This window comes from Chenopodium album, chromosome 16 (genome assembly GCF_948465745.1).
Source record: "Chenopodium album chromosome 16, dcCheAlbu1.1, whole genome shotgun sequence".
Lineage (NCBI taxonomy): Eukaryota > Viridiplantae > Streptophyta > Magnoliopsida > Caryophyllales > Amaranthaceae > Chenopodium > Chenopodium album.
Window position 1 is genome coordinate 2,854,304 of NC_137849.1, and position 19,999 is coordinate 2,874,302.

The 19,999-nt window shown below is 30.3% G+C and overlaps 1 protein-coding gene across 2 annotated transcripts; it reads left to right on the plus strand.

The window, feature by feature from the left end:
* Positions 1 to 803: 803 nt before the first annotated feature.
* Positions 804 to 6,663, plus strand: LOC145584661 (hydroxyproline O-arabinosyltransferase RDN2-like). Of its 2 annotated transcripts, XM_081641474.1 has the most exons (9): positions 804 to 1,005; positions 1,393 to 2,072; positions 3,928 to 3,995; positions 4,076 to 4,277; positions 4,471 to 4,568; positions 4,661 to 4,730; positions 4,868 to 4,939; positions 5,181 to 5,294; positions 6,258 to 6,663. In XM_081641474.1, the coding sequence occupies exons 2-9, from the start codon at positions 1,653 to 1,655 to the stop codon at positions 6,318 to 6,320; spliced, it is 1,107 nt and encodes a 368-aa protein (XP_081497600.1). In that variant the 5' UTR covers positions 804 to 1,005; positions 1,393 to 1,652; the 3' UTR covers positions 6,321 to 6,663. The 2 variants fall into 2 exon arrangements, with proteins under 2 accessions (XP_081497600.1, XP_081497601.1); XM_081641475.1 differs by lacking the exon at positions 804 to 1,005 and having other exon boundaries at positions 1,055 to 2,072.
* The last annotated feature ends 13,336 nt before the right edge of the window (positions 6,664 to 19,999 follow it).

Genomic DNA, 19,999 nt, shown 5'->3' on the forward strand with positions numbered 1-19,999 from the left:
ATCGGTTCAGGTCATAATTGGCTCGAGTTGAACTTAGTCGGTTTGACAACTGGTTTTGCCAGTTTTGAACGGGTTACGTTAACGTATATATCCTAGTATATCCTCAACATTCTATAATTAGTTATTCCAATAGCTTTAATTAAGTCCCTTTTCTGTATAAAGATTTTCAGGATCAAATAATAATAACAAATCTAGAGTTAGCTTTTAGATTTTTTTAATACAATATAGTGTTCGGCTTTAAGTTACAGGTTGTAAACGATTTGGGTTTGTCGGGTTTTAGTCGGGTTTAATCGGTTTCGGTTTACAATGGGTCGGGTTGCTATCGGGTTCGGAAGTACTCGGTTCGGATTGTTCTCGGTTTCGGGTTGTATCAGTTCGGCTTGATAATGGGTACGGTTCATTAACGGTTCTCAAACATTCGGATCGGTTCAGTTTCAGGTTTTAAAAAAACGGGTCGGGTCGGTTTATGGTTTTAAAATAACAGGTTCATAGCGGTTCGGTTCCTTTTCGGAACAGTTCGAAACGGTTTGGATTCACCAATTCGGGTTGGTTTTTGACAGCTCTATTCGTACCCCATTGGATTTGTAAAACGGATAAGTTATTAATGATCAGAATACTTCCAAAACAGGAAGGTAAAGAGTTGACTTGATTAATTGCCCCTCTACCGAACCCCCTCAATTGATCAAAGAAAAATACACTTCTTCCAACACAATCTTCCAAAATTAAATTTGAAAAAAAAAATATAGAAGTAATAAATACTGTATAAAATAATAGACTTGTTCGTTGTCTGAAAAAGAGAGAAACTTGCAAAAAAAAAAAAAAAAAAAAAAAGCGAAACTTGCACTCTTTAAACTAGAATCATCATAATCATAAATCATAGAACTGCAACTTCTTTATAAAAATCAAAACTTTTCCACAATTTTCTCCATCTTTCTCATAATACCCGGATCCGAATAACCCACATTCGGATCTCTTTCTCTCTCTCATTTGCCGTTGTACATCCAGGTCAGTGATTACATGTAACGCACTTTCTTCCATTTTTTTAATTACTTCACTTGTACGTTTTCATGCACTTAATTAGATCATTTGATCTTATCTTTTTATTGTTTCATAGTACAGTTACTACTGCTTATTCTTGTTTATCTGTCATTAATTTTGTTTTTATTTCTTACATAACATTTTTCAACTCCAATCCCTTCCATTGATTATTTCTTTAATTTAATTTCATCCAATTTGTTGTTTTTTTAGACTTTTAATTCTTATATGGGGTTCAGTCAAATTTTGAATTTTTGATTGAATTGGTCTATTTATTTTGTTTGGTTTTGAATTGTAATATACCCATAATTTGAATTTTGTTTCATAATGCGTTTTGGTGATGTATTTTCGATGCAGATGGATTATTGTAGCTTGAATTGAAGTGGGTATAGTTTAAAAATTATTTTAGTGTTGTGTAATATCAAGTTTATTGTTAATTTCGCGGTCGAATTGTTTTAGTGTTGTGTAATAGCCTGGAGTGGGATCATTGAGGAATGTGCTGGATGTTTTTGTTCAATTTGGGTTAAATTGGTTGAATAAGGTGAATGATGAAGTGTTTTGTTTGAATTTTGAGTGTTTGAGGTTGTTGGAATTAGGACTTTGTGTGTTAACTGATTATGATTGAGAGGAAGAACATGGGACGAGCTTCGCCGTTATTGTTGATTCTTTTGGCTCTTGGATTTTTCTTTGCAACATATAATTTAATTACTATGGTGATCCATAATAGAAGATTAAGTTCGTGGGTTCGGAATGAACTAGGAAATGATATGTTAATTGACCCTATAACTGGAATTCCTGAGCATTTGAAGAGACCTAAAGGAGGTAGAGAACCCTTTCATGTAGCTTTGACTGCAACGGATGCGCCTTATAGTAAATGGCAATGTCGAATTATGTACTACTGGTATAAGAAGCAGAAGGAGTTGCCTGGATCTGATTTCGGAGGATTTACTAGAATTCTGCATTCTGGAAGATCTGATGACTTGATGGATGAGATCCCAACTTTCGTCGTTGATCCTCTTCCTGCTGGTTTGGATCGGGTTAGTGTTTGTTTTGTACTTTCTTTTTGCTTTTGTTCTCTTGTTACTAACTTTTGTAGTATACTCTGTATCATTTATGTCTTGGTTAGTTGGTTCTGTAATTCTTTTCTTCCTTTCTTCAAGCAAATTTGCTTCTTTTGCACATCTTTTGGTTACTTGTAAGCTTTTTTCCAAAATGATGCTGTTAATATTTTGGTAAAGATTATACAGTTTCACTGTCAGAGAACATGATAGGATATTTTTAAATTTTGGAGGAGAGAATGTCACAGCATTAAATGAAGACCACAAATGAATTAACTGTAAGTGTTAGAATTTTTGAACTAAAATTTTTTCCCTCCCTTTTTGTGAAAGGATTCAGAGATTTCCAACTTTTGTTTTCAGGAACTTTGTACACTAGGAGAGTCTTATTCTGCTGATGAGGCTTTTGTAATCAATTTGTAATAGGTTGCTATTATGTATTGTATGTTGATTCATTTTTTGTCTGCTTTGGTGTGAATTTAGTGCAGGACTTGAGGTGTTTAATTTTTTTTCTGTATTGTGAATGTTCTCTATACTTTTTTTTTTTTTTGGCCATGATATAGTGTGGGAAATTAAATGTTCCTAGAGTAATCTCATCAATTAGTCATATATACTCCTATGTCTGCATTATCTTGTCACTGGCCAACAGATGTATTTATTTTAATTAATCAAGCCGTTATTAAGATTTTTTTTTACCTAATACAGAACCTTGAATCGCATATAGTATGAGCTTGATTGCTTGAAGGGAAGCAGAAGAGGATATGTGACCGGCAATTATCTACAATTGTGTTTTGATGCATAATCAAGTTTATCATTTAAAGGTTCCTTCACTATAGATATTTACACTTATGATGATTGTTTCTCTGATTACCTTAAGGAAATCCCTATAATAGTTGTGTTGTGTTGGAGGATGAGAATCAGGCTGAATTCAAAGATTGTACTTTGTGGGTTTTATAGGCTATTGTTTGGGTTTTGAAAGCTATACAAATGAGATCTAGGTTTATAGATGATTAAATGATAAGAAAAGGTTAACTTGGATGAGAAAATATTGAGATTAATTGATATAAAATTATTTAATTTGGACGAGCTTGAGCAAGTGAAAACTCAGAGGAAATTCAGAAGGTTCAGAATTATGGGAGAAACTTCTGGCCTTTTCATTTTACAATCCACTCATAAATTTCATAAAAACAATTCTCGATATCACCCTTTTATACTCCTAACTCCTAAATGAAGTAATAAATTATTTTGGTTCACACTATTCTTGAATAACATCTTTGATCACACCAAGTTGAATGAGGAAGCTTACTTCTGCTCTAAGAGCTTAAAAGCCTTGAATCTTTCAGTGCTATGTCAATTCACACTTCAGCTTTTTACAACTAGCAATGATTCTAGTTCAACGCTGTGACTTCTACCTGTAGCTAAATGTATACAAGAGTTCATTTTCCAGTTTATTGTTAGTTACATGGTCCGATTTCACAGTATGGTACATTTTTTTCTTAAGAAATTGCTTAATGTGCTCTTTTGGAAAGTGGACAAAACCTTTTGGTTTCTCGTGTATGGATTCAAGGAACTGTTTGGAGCCAAGGAAGTACTCTGTCTCAATCTTCAGTCTAAATATAGCCAATTTTCAGAGTCTGAATTCTGAAATAGCTGTTTTGGAAGTTGTATTTTATTAGTGAAATTTACAATACTTTTCCACTTCAAAAGCTGCATAAACATCTTGAACTTTTAAGGCCACTTTTTGTCGAATTTGATGTGTTAATTGTTAGCTTTCTTTCATTCTTTTTCCTGCTCATAAATTGAGTCAATCTAATACATCTCTGCACATTCTTTTCAGGGCTATATTGTGCTGAATAGACCGTGGGCTTTTGTTCAATGGCTAGTAAAGGCTCCGATTAAAGAGGAGTAAGTTCTGATCCTGCAGTTATTTGAATTTATAATTCATGAATTCAATGATATTGAGCACAAAGTATTCTACCTTGCAGGTATGTATTGATGGCTGAGCCTGATCATATATTTTTGAGGCCTTTGCCTAATTTAGCACTCAGAGGACTTCCAGCTGCCTTCCCCTTTTTCTACATTAAGCCTGCTGACCATGAAAAGATTGTAAGGAAGTTTTATCCATTGGAAAATGGCCCTGTCACAAATGTTGATCCTATCGGAAATTCTCCAGTAATAATTAAAAAGGTAGGGTTTGCTTTAAAAGTATTTTGTAATAGACCTAACCATGTGTTTATCCATTACTTATGAAAATAGCCATTATTAAGAATCTAGGATATTCTCGTATCCTTTCTTGTGCTCTTCTTAAGTTTAAAGTTTTGTGTTTTTAATTTTTTATTTTTGGAGAAAATTAAACATGTATCTGGAATGGTTTATCCAGGAGATACTGGCAAAGATTGCACCTACTTGGATGAATGTTTCTTTGAAGATGAAAGAAGATCCGGAGACTGATAAAACTTTTGGATGGGTGCTAGAAATGTAAGATGCATCTCTCTACAACTGAGTTGTTTTTTGTTCCTGACTTTATTTGTTTTAATCAGTTCTGACTGAAAGTTGTTATTTTGTAACAGGTATGCATACGCTATTGCATCTGCACTACATGGGGTGAAGCATATCCTCCAAAAAGACTTTATGCTCCAGGTATGTCATTTTGTTGGAAAATATATCATCATTACTTCCCCACCTTGGCCCCCTTCCTTTTTCTTTCTTTCTTTCAACGTTATTTGCGGAGAAATTTGTTTCTACTAAAACTCTCTAATATGCATATATTCTTTCAGCCTCCATGGGATCTATCGACTAAAGACAAGTATATTCTTCACTATACTTATGGATGTGACTACAACATGAAGGTAGTTTACTCTTTTTAGTACCCCAAATTGTTTGTATTGATTTTTGTGTCCTTAAAGTAGCTGAAGGTGTGAGTATTATATCATATGAAATGGTCTCTAGCTATAAACCCTGTTTTCCGGCTGTTCATACATTCTTGAATGATATATTTTTGTACTTTATTGACTTCAAATTTAGCATTCTGCTGGCTGCATTATGATCGCCAAACTTTAAACAATAATTGCTTCATGTTCTCCATGTCAGGGCGAGCTTACATATGGAAAAATTGGCGAGTGGAGATTTGATAAAAGGTCATACTTGCGTGGACCACCACCTAAAAACCTACCCATGCCCCCTCCAGGAGTTCCTGAAAGTGTGGTAAGTTAACTTTTTCTTTTTCTGGAGAATGTCTTGTGATTTCAGTTTGGGTTAAATTGTGCTTCTTGGTTATAGACCTATAGACTATAGTATTGTAAATGTCTTGTACTTGATCATCATATGCCGTATGGCTATATAACTTAACATAACCATAAAGGCTTAGCTGCTGGTAAAAGATTTGAAGTGGTCAGAAAGCTTCATTTTCATACAGAGTCAAATGTTTCAGTCCATATGGAGTTATTCATAAGTAAAAATTTAATCAAATTTGGTTTATGTAGCTGACCCTGCTTATGGGATTAAGGCTTTGATTGATTGATTGATAAGGACTTGAACTGAAATTACTGATTCAAAGGAGTAGCAATTGAGGCATTGTGCTTAGATGCTAGAGGTGAACTATAATTTGTGGAAATGTGTCATTCTCATTGAGACATTTTTTAACGATGTCTGAGTAACTGAGTTCATCCTTTCCATCAAATGCTGTGTAAGTGCTACAATGGTCTGATTTACTAGTTTTTTTTTTTTTTTTTTTTTTTTTTTGTGTGTGTGTGTGTGTGTGTGTGTGTGTGTGTGTGTTGGGGGGGGGGGGGGGGGGAGGGGGTGGTGTCAAAGAAGTGGTCAAAATACGGGTAAATGAAAACTATGGTTTGCACTTTAAAAGCATACATCTCTTGGGCTGATGCAATCTAGTCGCATTGGATTTTCTGTACTATGTAGTTTTGTCAGCATTTGTATCTTATTTCTTTTGTGTTTTCTTCTCCAATCCAACATGTAGTTTGGTAGTATAGTATCGGTGTGGAATCTGAGCCTTATAGTTAGATCAGTTGAGTTTGGAAAAGGAACACTTAGGGTTTGCACTTAAAAAGCATAAATCTCTTGTAACTAGTTCAAACGTCAAAGTGTAATACTGGTTTCTATGATAATGAGTTTCTCTGATTTTAAGCACTTAATATATGTAATTGACAGGTCACCCTTGTTTCTATGGTGAATGAAGCTACTGCCAACATTCCGAACTGGGATAAAAAGTAGACACTTGTTATTTGAGTGTCGAAATGACTTCCTAGAGTTCTATTGCACCCATGGAACAACAATTTTATTGATGAACAGATTGAACACAGACCATAGATTCCCAGATATATAATTATCATTGACCTCGACAGCTTGTAATCTCAAGCACAACAATGCTGCGCACGCCCTCAGGACCTAAAAAAGGATTTTGCTTGTAGGCAGTGTAAGAATGTGCCGGGATTACCAGTTGATGAGTTCAAATATGGAGCCGAATCTCTAACCTGACCATATTCTGCTGCTGCAAGCCTGTAGCAATATCAAATATTCAAATTGTACTTTTCTTTTATTTATTATTATTCGAGTGAACGGGTCGGGGGGAGGGGGGGAGTCGCTTGTGTGGGGAGCTAACTGTAGTTTAGTTATTTGATTTTTTTCCCCGAGTTAGCTGGGCAATTTTGCTTGTAACACAAAAAAGCCTAGAGGTAGGAGGCTTAAAGAGTGATATTTTGTAGTTTTCCACTACTATTGCTGTAATAGAAAATTGTGAACTACAGAACTATTGATGGTACTGAATACAAACATTCATGAAATATTCTAACAAGTTTCAAATTTAAGCGATGAAGGTTGTGCAGTAGTTAGTCTTCGTTTTCATTTTTATAGAGTAGCTGTGCCCTCGAATGGTTAGATTAGCGATTGGGCATATGAATCCCATGAAACATACACTACTGATGATGCCATGGTGCGAAAGAGTTGATGATGATGTAAATTTGATGAATTTGGTGATAAGCAGCAAATACAAGAAGGTGGTGATCCAAGACTAAAGGAGTGGCACTTGATCCAAGAAGGTGGTGATCCCAAAGATGATTTGCCATAAATTCATGATGTACTAACATATGGATTGTGGTCTAGGGAGTAAGTAAAGCCTAAATACAAACTTGTAGAAGCCCAAAATAAATTATCATTTGAGTTTACAGACCAATGACCCGATACAAATTTTACCCTACACCAGGGTGTAGGGTCTTCTACCTACACCCCTCGAAGCTACGTCGTTTTATCGCTGTTCCAGTATTGTTTCGATGGTAAGCTTATTTGTTCCATTATCTTCTTTTTTTTTTTTCCTTTTTTTTCTATATTTTTACAGAGTATTACTTTTTTTCTTTTTTTAATTACTTTCTCTTCATATCATTAAAGCTATGTATATGATTTTACTACCTATATTCTCTCTCCTACATTTTTCTCTCTCTTCAATTATCTTTATCTGATTTTACTAACTATATTCTCTCTCTTGTGGTTGTCTTTCACTATTATTCATTTGACTTCATCTAATTTTTTAACCAAAATTTTCTTCTGATTTTGATACTTTGCGTTGTTCATTAATGGATAATTTTTCGATTGCGGATTTTGATCGCGATTGTGAAGTTGTATTTTCATATGATATTGGATTTGTAGACTCATTTGTTCATAAATGTGAGTTATTAGAATCTTAATTTGATTATTTTTGTTTATCAATTCTCTGTTTTTGTTTTTGTGTTACGCTTTGTTTATATTTCAATTTTTTATCTCCATTTTGTTATTCGATTTATATTTGCAGTTTTAATTTCGTGATTATAATATGTTAACTAGTTTATGTGTTCGCTAATGGATAATTAAAATTACCTTTTGAGAGATCATAAATTTTATTGTTGTTATGGCTTATTATGATGAACATTCTTTGGCTGTTGTTTTTTTCAACTTGTGTTAGAGAAATGCGTAGATTTTTTTCTCGTTGATACTTTTAATTTATTTTATTATTTGTTGTTTTTGTGATCAATTCTACAATGCTACATAATCATTTATGTTTTATCATATGCACATCTATTAGTGATATATTAATTGATTTTGTTCATTTTTAAAGTGATAAATGATCATTTGTGCATACAGTTTTGTTTTTGATAATATTATATGTTAAAATTTTAAATTTTGATTATGTGCAGTTTTGTTATTGAACATTCGTTCTAGGTATTCATGATTGATCATTTTAAAACTTGTTTATGATCAAATGTATTATTGTAATTGAACATTTTTGTTACTGTTTTTGTTCATTTATAAGTTTATAACATTGTTTCATTTGTATTTTATTTAGTGGGAAAAATGAATGATATTACTTTTGAAGAAAGAAGTCAGTCTGAGTTAGTGGAAAAATAGTTTAAATTTGATGCAAAAGCTTATGAAATGTATAATTAATATGTATTTAATTATAAAATGATTTGGAATTAGAGTTGGGAAGAGTAAGAGGCGAATATATTATTCAATATAGATGAAAAGATTTGTTTGTTCTAATGAGGGTTAACAAAATGGTTCATTAATGCTTGAAAAGTATTTTTTTTAGGAATTATTAATCCTTGAACATATGTGTTACTATTTATGAACAAACATTTATCTATACGAAAAATGAACAAGTATCAAAATAAAAATGAACAAATTGCTGTTTATTAATGAACACAATATCACATAAAATTTGTTTAAGGATGATGGGAGCTTAATTGTGATTTCTTTTCCAATTAGCTGAAGATTTATAATTGACAATTGTTTTAAAATGGCAATGCTCAATCACAACTTTAAGTTATTTTGAACATTTAGTTTTTTGTTAATGAACAAATTTCTTCTTTGGTATGACCATTGTATATATATATAATAGGCACTAGCTAGATCACTAGATATTTATTTTTGAAGGATTTGGTTGTAATATGTAGGGCTCAAGAAAAAAAAGAAAAGGATTGTTTCTTCTTAATAAAATCTAAGCTAAGTGAATTTGTATATCATCAAAAATTAAAATATATATTGAATATCAAAATATACAATACAACTCCACACATAATATCAAACACGACAAGCTTCTTGATCCAAATTCGAAAAATTCAAGCTCATGGATGATACTGATTCATGTTGTTTGGCAACACCATGCCTTCTTGATTTTCCTCTTTTTGTCATCTTCAATTTTTTTTCTTGTTATTGTGTAGTCTAACTCATTATATCCACGATTTATTTCTTACCTAATAGATAAAATATATAAACTATTGGATTTAAACAAGAATTAGTGTTGAAATGAACCAATTTTCATGTGTAACATGAACACGAATGAGTATGACGCGACAATCGACATGATACTGATTAAAGTAATTCAATATAGAAATAATCATCTATTATTATATAAATGAACATATATTATATTGCAAATGACCATGAAATTAATGATATTAATTAGCTAACATGAAATATATATACGTGAATAAACTTTTAAAACTATCAATATGCATGTGATTGATCATATATCCATATGAGAAAAGACAAATATTGAAATTCAAAACTGAAATGAATATCTATTATTTACAATTTACATTTCAAAATCTAGAACATTTTAATAATTTAAGAGCACACCACAAACTCGATCATATAACTCAATTGTAATTGTAAGAATTGCTTCCATGAGAAGTACAAGAAATCACACACTCCAATTGAAATTCCTTATTAAATCTGTAGCAAATATTTGAAAAAGATACAAAAATATGTTTATCATATATCAAAATTCTAATAAATGTATCTTAATATGTATTTAGTCATATAATATTATGTGATTGAACATTTACCGATTAAAAATGAACATTTATCAAAGAATTTTCCACTTCAAAATATAAAAAGAACGAACATTAATATGTGAATGATCATGTGCTAATATATAAATGAACATTAATTATATTAATAATCTATTAACATGTGAATAACATCGTACTAATATATAAATGAACATTCACAAAAAATAGAACTTTCCACTACGAACTAAATTTACAAATCTATACTCATACGAAATAGATTAAATCATCTAGAAATTTGCGACAATTAAACTCTTTTTTTTTTAATTTTTTGAGTCCAATAATTTTATAAACTAATAACACACCACAAATTTACTTTTTTTCCCATTTTTTTTTTTACAAAAATAAGTAAAATTATATCATCATACTTACGTTGATACATTTTCAAGTTGGATGTTTCTTTTATATTCATGAAAACACAATTGCAACAAAAACCAGTAAAAAAAAACTAGGACATTATACTTGTGTTTTCATTTCAAAAATCAACAAAAACACTTACAATTTTGATTTTCGACTTTGCTTTGGTATTTTTTCCAGCGATTGTGTAAATTCGTCTCATATACGCAGTATTAGACATTGTGCTTGACTATTATAGAGAATTATAACTTTTTACTGAAATTTATTTGCAAATATTGAAGATTTTGATGAGAGAGAAAATGGGGAAATAAAATGAAAAGAATGAAGAGAGAGAATTTGAATGGTGGTTCAATTTTTTTTTTTTTTTTTTTAAATAATGTAGTGTGTGGGGTATAGATGGTTACTGTAGCAACTTGCAAGTGGATAGTATATGAGAAGTGAGGAGTTAGTGGGAGGAAGGGTAAAACGGTACCGTTTTGCATGGGGGTGTAGGTAGTAGACCCTACACTAGGGTCTAGTGTTCACTAATTAATGACCAGACTCACCCTGACCCATCCCAAGCCCACCTAACTTGCCCTACTGGCCATCTATACCTTTATCTACATGGCCCTAGTCTCTCTCTCTCTTTTGTTGTTGTTGTTGTTGTTGTTGTTGTTGTTGTTGTTGTTGTTGTTGTTGTTGTTGTGCGGAGTATCACCCGTCAAGACTTTATTCGATATAAAGAGGGTGTTTGTTTAGGAGTTTTTCTGAATAAAATGAGTTGAACGATCATTCTAAAAACTCTTAGATTGCTTGGTGATGCGCTTTTTGAAAATGATGTACTCCCTCCGTTTTAAAATACTTGCTCCATTTCTCCATACGCGGAGTTTTAGGAGAAACTGGAGAAAGTAATAAAATATGGAGGTAGTGGGGTAGGTAGAAGAATAAAAAATTGTAATAAGTAAAAGTAGTGGAGAGAATTGCAGGAGAGAGAATATGAAATTAATTAAATATGATTCATGGTGGGTCCACTAGGTAAGAGAAATGAATTAAACTAGATTAGGTCACGTGCCATGCACGGTAATTTAACTACTTTTATTCAATAAAAGAAAAATAATTATAATGAAAATAACATAGGTAAACAACAACTATAATATATTTATTATATTCTTATTTTGCATGTATAATGATATGAAACATGAAATATAAAGAAAGAGTCAATTAGACAAATAAGTATATTAAAACTACATGTTAGACCATATGTATGTTTTAAAAATTCAATGATAAATTAGTATCAATTTTCTTTTTATTTACTAAATAAGTATTTAAAACTATCCTATTCACTTCAGCTTAATTTCAATTCAGTTCATATCTAATTAGTTTATTCAGTTCAGTTCAGTTTAGTTCATAATTTCCTTCTCTCATAAAATATTCATTTCAGCTCTATTCAATTTAGTTCAGTTCCAATCAGTTCAGTTCAGTTTAGTTCGGCTCAGTTCGGCTCAATTCAGTAAATGTGAATAGGCCCTTAATGGGCAAGAATAATAACCTCGATTTGATATTTGGTCAAATTTTTACCTAAAATATGATAAGATATGAAAGTACTGGAGATACAAATAAAAAGAATGAAATTTTAATTAATCAATCAAATTTTTTTATTTGATTACATGCATAGATAAAGTATTTATAATGTTACGTTATGTCGTTAAACTCCTTTCATTTTGTTAGGCTATTTGTATTAAAATTAGGCGAGAAATCAATTAAAGAATTATAAAAAATCAAAATTCCCGTTTAATTTTAGTAATAACAATAACAATAACAATAATTTATGTAATACGAATCTATTATTTTTAATAGATTTATCATTTTAATATTGTTATAAAATTACCTTATTTGAAATATATTAATCAATAGAAGGAATGAAATATGATGTATTAAAGATTTGTCATACAGAGTAGAAATAGTAGAATAATAATTTTAAAGGAATATATTTACCATCAAAACATACATATAAAAGATTTGGAATAATATATTATGATAATTATATTACACTAAGATTCTCAAAGAAGATTTTATCAAAAAAGAAATTCAAGGAGCGTTTTTGGAGGGAAAAAACTACACCAGGAATAGACACGTGTCATTCCTGGTGTCTATTTTAGTATTACGTTATTGATTGATATTGTAAAAGCTTTCCAAATAAGGAAATGAAGCAAAACGACCGAAAAAGGAAAATGGAGCAAGTATTTAAAAACGGAGGGAGTAGTTTTTATTTTTATTTTTTTCATGCATTAAAGCAACTAGTAATTAACATCTATTTACCAAACAATTTTACCCAAAAAGTTAATTACAATCAGTTAGTTAAAATAGTTACTGCAAACACTTAATAGCTAGTTAAAGTAGCTAACAACTAAAAGCCCAAAGGTAATTGTTAAATATACAGAGCGAAAAACATTTACTAACTATGAAATTGATCCCGTGATCTCCTGAAACTGGGAAGAAAGCTCTAACCTTGATATATCCCTCACTCTCACTGTTCGATATATGTTAATGTTATTATATATCATACGTACACACAAACATTTTTGAGCCAACTAACGTATGTAGTTGACATCCACTAGTATGTGTATAGGCCATAGGGTTAGGGTTGATATGGTTAGTTCATAATTTGATAATAGTAACTCAAGAGTTGACTTATATTATAAAGATATTTCGTAGAGCTGGCTTATATGATAAAGATATTTCGTATATAATAGGACGGCTATAATTATAGGTATTACTGAAATTAAAAAATTTAAAAGAATGGTACTTCACTACTACTCCGTATATGAAGTTTGCCATTGCCGACGAATTCACGTGGTGGCATGCTTTCGTTACTTTAAGGCCAATGGCTATGTAGAAACAAAACAATAAAGATATTTTTGGTTGCTAATTAATTAAAGTGTTCTTCATTTTTGTTTCTTTTCGCTAATAAGTATGAATTCCAGCTATATTAATGTATTAATTAGAATTTATAAAAGAAAAAAATATATATACTTGTATAAAATTAGACAAACGTACCATACCCTTAACTTTTTAATTAAAGTAAATAAATTTATTTTGATGGTCACCAAAAGTAGATCTGTTTACTTTTTATACCACTTTTTAATCCTTAGCTTTTTTAATCATGTTTTTGCTTTCTTTTGAAAAGTGATTATTGAAAAACGTATCTACTACTAATATTTAACTCACGGAGAAATCACTATATTTCATAATGAGAGTTGACGTGAGGACACTTTTGATTAATTAAAAATTTTCATATCTTGATCGCATTATTATGTTCTGATCAGTGACCAATGAATATACAAATGTATATACTAATTTTACTTTTAAATTGTAATCCTTATACAACTTGATTTCTACGGCATATGGCGGCTGATTTAGGTACGTTAAATAAATAAAAAAAAAAAACCATCTTACAATATTATCAATATTACCCATAAGTATAAAGTGTTAAAAGTGGATATTATAAATCATATATTGAGGTGGAACATAATATTAACGTTCTTCCTTACGTATAAATAATGCTAAAATACAAATAAAATATAATAGAACTTAACTGAATAGATCGAGTATACTCAAAATACGAAGTAAAATGTTTTTCAAAAAAAAAAAAAAAAAAAAAAAAAGTAAAGTGATTAGGAAGTATGGTTCAATATAATCATGCTTTTCCAAGAGTTGAAACCCTACCTAAATCCATCGTGTGTTTCAAGACCCAGCACCATATATGCTGGACTAATTGGCTTGAATTCTTATTTTATTTAATTTTTTTTTTTCCGAATTGAAGGGTTGTAAATTGTATCAAATCCACACTTTAATGGACCTAATCCCAATTAAAAACATTTAACACAGTTCAAAATGATATAATCTTAATACTTATTTGCCAATATAAAGCAACCCGATAGGTAAATGCATTTTTATTGTTTAGCTCATAAAAGCCACGTACATGTGAGTTATTTTCTTAATGAGATATACATCGACAGGAAAACGTTGGAAAATAAGGTCTCTTACTAATGATGAGAGTGAACCCCGATCTTGAAACAACTCAAAAATAGAAGTGCAGAGCACACGTACACTGCTCCCCACCTTCTTCTTCATGTTGAGTCAATTTACATTTTACAAGGCTTAGAATTAAAAAACTGAAAACGTTACTTTTAATCCAATTAAAATTAGAGAACCAAAAACAAGTGGAGAAATAACAAATATATGACCTACCAATATAAAATATAGTCAAAGTGGAAGCAAAAAGCATATATTCAGCGATAGAAATGCGGTTTCCATATGAAGCACAATACAAGTATAATAATGTAACATGAATACATGATCATTATCATTCTTATGATGGCCAAATTTTAAAGGCCCTATCAAGCAAGCTAAGGTTTAACTAAAATTTTAAGAGTTGAGGTACAATCAGAGTGCTCTAATTATCTTTGAAAAATAGAAAAATGAAATTTGAAGGGCCTAGCTAGCTAAGGGTTCCTTTAATTTGCAAGGCATGCTCCTGCCGACAACAATTGTCGTAAAACTTCTTCTCATTTCATTCACCTTATAATCATAACGTTTACTATACATTATATATCTTGTGACTTCTGACCCATATCGATCATTTGTGGGTATACCCCTCTTGGTAGGGCAGTCTTCTTTTACAAATAAATGTATCTTCTAACATATTAGTGCTAGATTATGCACAATTATTATTATTATTATTATGTTGTGATAATACTATCTCCGTCCGAGCTTTGTTGTCACAATGTAACTTTAAGTAGTTACGTTATTAAAAATCAATAATCACATCATTCAATAATCACATTATTGATATAAGATACTCACTTTGCATGGCTGATACAGTTTGATTATTAATGACGTGATTATTGATTTCAGACGAATAGAATAGAGATAAAGAAAAATGGTACATAAAAACTGAATCTTGATCTTATAATTGTATTCAAAATATGTCACCAATGCAAATCTTAGGCATGATCTTATTAGTGATTGTATGATCTTATGATCCCACTTAGCAAAAAAATCAACTAATTTTAAGTTGTACAACTATGGTAGGATCTTTATATCACAAATTATTATGAAAAAATATCGTTTCAAGTGGGAAAAAAAAGGCCAGGTAGAGATTCTATTGTCCAGAAGAACTAGCAACAAACAAAGTGCCTGTGTATTTATGGGCCAAAAGCTAGCACCAAATGCAAAGTGATAAGAAGGATATTTTATTAACATAAATATTTGAAGAAAAATTCACACTTTCATAAAAGTTAATAAATGATTATGATGTCTAATTATTAGGGAATATCTTGGACCATTTGTCTGCATTATAGAGCACCACTGGTTTCCACAACCAAGATTATTTACCTTTACTATGTAAGAGTTATATCATCATCAAATCATTAATTAACTTGATATGATTTCACTAATATAAAACATTAAGTAATTAAGTAATAGAGGAATATAAAGTTTTACACAAATAGATTTACTATACAATTTAAGTAATTAAGTGACATAACAAATGGAGAAATGAGAAAGTGAAGGCCTAGTAACGAAGTATAATAAGGTTATACACTTATACCTTATCAATCATTGACATGAAAGTATGGCTCGGCTCACTAGTAGACGTAGTACGTAGTATGTAGTAGCTAGAGTTCAAATCAAGTCCACTCCGTAATTCTAATTCAATTATGAATACAAATTATCCCACGTACTTTTCTCCAACGTACGTGAAAATAAGCTTTATCGACACAAATTCAATATCAAACATCTTGGCTAAAATTATCTCAAATTGAATTAGAGGAGATGAAGATGACCCACACACTAACAAAATCATATGAAGTTTCATCTTAAAATCAATTAGTAATTAGCGGAGCAACTAACCTACTTCGTTTATAAAATTGAAGCTCTTTGCTTCAATACTTCATCTTTAATGTGAATATTCAGTACATAATACTCAAATGTGCACTTTACATTAACAATTTTTAAAAACTAGCAATCCAACTGTGTAATTTTTTTTTTTTTTTTTTAAATGAAATTAAACACGTATAAGACAGTAATTAATAAGACTTAAGTTGCCAATCACGTTGTAAACCATATAATTAGTACTTAATTAGTATTTAGTGAAACAATATTCTGTCCAAATCAGAACAATGCACTATCAATTTCACGAGATGCGTTAGAAGGGCAGAAAAAGAGTCATTTTCTATTGTTTTAGTAAATTACGTAGATCACATGACACATTTGTCTGCTTATGAAAATTGATAGAATGTTGCATTTTTGGATCATATAGTTATATTATTAGATTATAGGAATGTTAACGTACTTAAGTACGATTTTGCTAATTAAAACAGTATATTATGAGAGATGTTTTGTGTTCATAAGTCTTAATCCTTAATTAATTTTAAATTAGTTACCAAAACATTAATACATAACATTAAATCATACTAGCCAACCTGAATTTTTCTAGATTTTATCAATTCCTGGCATCTAATCGCATTTCGATGATAACATCTCTCATATAATTTAGGAAATATTATACCTAAATTTTATTTTATTAATCACGGATAGAAGTACAACCAAATACAACACTAACTTAGAGATCAATATTCTTAATCTGACATAAGAGTATCGTTTTTATTATTATTATTATTATTATTATTATTATTATTATTATTATTATTATTATTATATATATATATATATATATATATATATATATATATATATATATATATATATATATATATATATATATATATATATATATATATATATATATATATATATAAATAAAACTATAAAACTTAAATTAATACTTTCTACGTTTCTAAATAATTAACACGATCAAAGTTGACACACATGCCAAAGAATTCTACGTTTCTAAATAATTAACACAGTTAAACTTGACACACATACCAAAGAATCAGTTTGACCTTAGGTCTTTTTTGTTTTAAGAAAGTTTGAACTTAGATATATATGGTATATTATTAATAAAAAATATTAAAAAGTTGATAATACGATACTTTATATTATGAGTAATACTTATTTAACAACATATTTTAGGATAAAATTTGGTTTATACATTACCTTAAAACAAGGTCAAAGTTAGTGTATGAATAGTGATAAAAATTCAACCATATCAATTATTTAGGAAAAAATGGAGTATTACACTTTGTAATATAATGTTTTTATTACAAATCTCTCAAATCTACCAATTTTTTTCTTCCAAACTCCACCAAATTTGTGTTTCAATAATAAATAACAAAATCATGTTCTATATATTCAATGTCATAAAGAAATCACAACAAATTGTCTTTCATACTTGACAGAACACAACCTTTACTTTATACATACGAAGTATATTAGTAGATTGTACTCATATTAATACACGAAATATGGGAGGGAGCTCATCATCACTAAATGAACCCGTGAGATTTAATCCTTAGGGCCCGTTCTCATACGTTTATTTTCAGTTCAGTTCCGTTTATGTCTAATGATATTGCTAATGATATAAAGCCAAATTTCATTCTTTTAAGCTCTTATTACAACAACGACAATAATAATAATAATAATAATAATAATAATAATAATTAATAATAACATTTAATAATAATAATAATAATAACAACAACAACAACAACAACAACAACAACAACAACAACAACAACAACAACAACAACAACAACAACAACAACAACAACAACAACAACAACAACAATAATAATAATAATAATATTGATACAATTCATTGTTCAAATGGTTATATTTTTTTGATACACATTTTAATTATATAGTATATTTTTCTTAAATATTTTAATATGTATATTTGTATATACACATATGGTATGGAAAATATTTCAATAATTCGTCCTCTTCGAAAAGAAAATATTTTAATTATATAGTATATTTTTCTTAAATATTTTAATATGTATATTTGTATATACACATATGTATAATAATAAATAATCAAAGATCACTAATCTGTAGTTAAAAATCACTAATTAATAAGTTCAGTTCAGTTCAACTGAGTACAGTCAATTAAGTGAAGTCAATGAAAACAGACCCTTAGTCTACAATGATCTGAGGTGGAACGTGAAATCATTATTCTATCCCCTCAATTTCACATTTTTGTGACATATGTTAAAGAGATTGCAAAATTATTGAAATATTTTCCATACCATTTCTTAAGTTTGCATAATATTTTGTATTTTTGTGTATTCGGTGGCCAAGCAATATATGTCGTGCTTAACCGCATAGTTTTGCGCCCATGCTACAAATTTGTTGGAGCTATTGTAATAGATCAGAGTATAACCAGAAATTACAATTAGACAGTCACATCTAAATAAATCAGGGACAAATTTTGGTAAAAAAAACAGGGGAAGGTGATAAGAAAATTCTTTCAGACTGAAGGTGGTAATGCCATGTCAGCTGTATGTAGTTGCACAAGATTACAAGACACTAAAGATTATTGTGCTACTAACATGGACACATGGTGCAAATGTGCAACCGATGAAATTAGCAAAAACTTCGTTCTATTAAAACCAAAAGGCAATCGAAATACTTCCTCCATTGCACAAATAATATTGCAGCATACTCGTATTGTATAAAATTTTCATTTTTATTGTAACGGTTTTTTTTTAATCTTTTTTTTATTTTTTTATTTTTATTTTTTTTTTATCTACATATGTTAATCTACCAGTCTGCCTGCTCATTGCGGGTATTACTTCTTTATATTTCTCCTTTTTTTTAAATTAAGACATTCCTTAATGTTTGTGAAATGGAGGAATTAAGGTTATAATTTAATTATTATTTTCACTTCTCATGCGTTTTTAGTGTCCGACAAATCATAATTATGTACATTACACGAAATCTTAACATCATCCTCAATTGTACGTAGTTAATAGCTAAGTTTACAAGGTGGTTATTATTAGAGCTGTCAAAAGCTCATCCGATCCGAAATATCGACTCGAACCCGATTATTAACCGATCCATCCGAATCCGATAAAATGGCGACTCAAACCCGACTTGAAACCAACCCTATACCCGAGTTGACCCGAGTATGTGAGACCCAAACTCGAACATGAACCGACCTGGAGATGACCCGACCCGAATGTAACTCGTAAATTATTGACCTGAACTGAACCCGACTTGAACCGAAATTGACCCAAACCCGTTTTAACCCGTCAAAACCCGAATTTAACTCGACTTGTTACTAACCCGACCTGAGTTCAACCCGACCTGTTCCTAACCTAAATTTAAGCCGAACTGTTACAAACTCGACCCGAAATCAACCCGACTTGTTATTGACCTGACTCGAATTTTACCCGACCTGTTACTAACCCGACCCAAAAATTCAACCCGATCTGTTACTAACCCGACTCAAAATCAACACAACTTGTTATTTGACCCGACCTAAATTCAACTCAAATTGTTCCTGACCCGATTTCAAATCACCTTAAATTCAATTTAGACCACCTTATTATTATTGATCAAAGCATTTTGTCTAGGGAGACCAAGTAGGTACAGACCATCAAAAGAAAGGAGCATCATCCCCAAATTTAAGAGTTGAATATAGTATATAATTGTTATATGGTCAAATTAAAGAAAATAATTATCTTCCTAAATTATAGACTATAGTTTCCTAGTATGTTGCCATATATATTATAGTCAAAGGAAATAATTAGCTTGATAAAAATGATAATT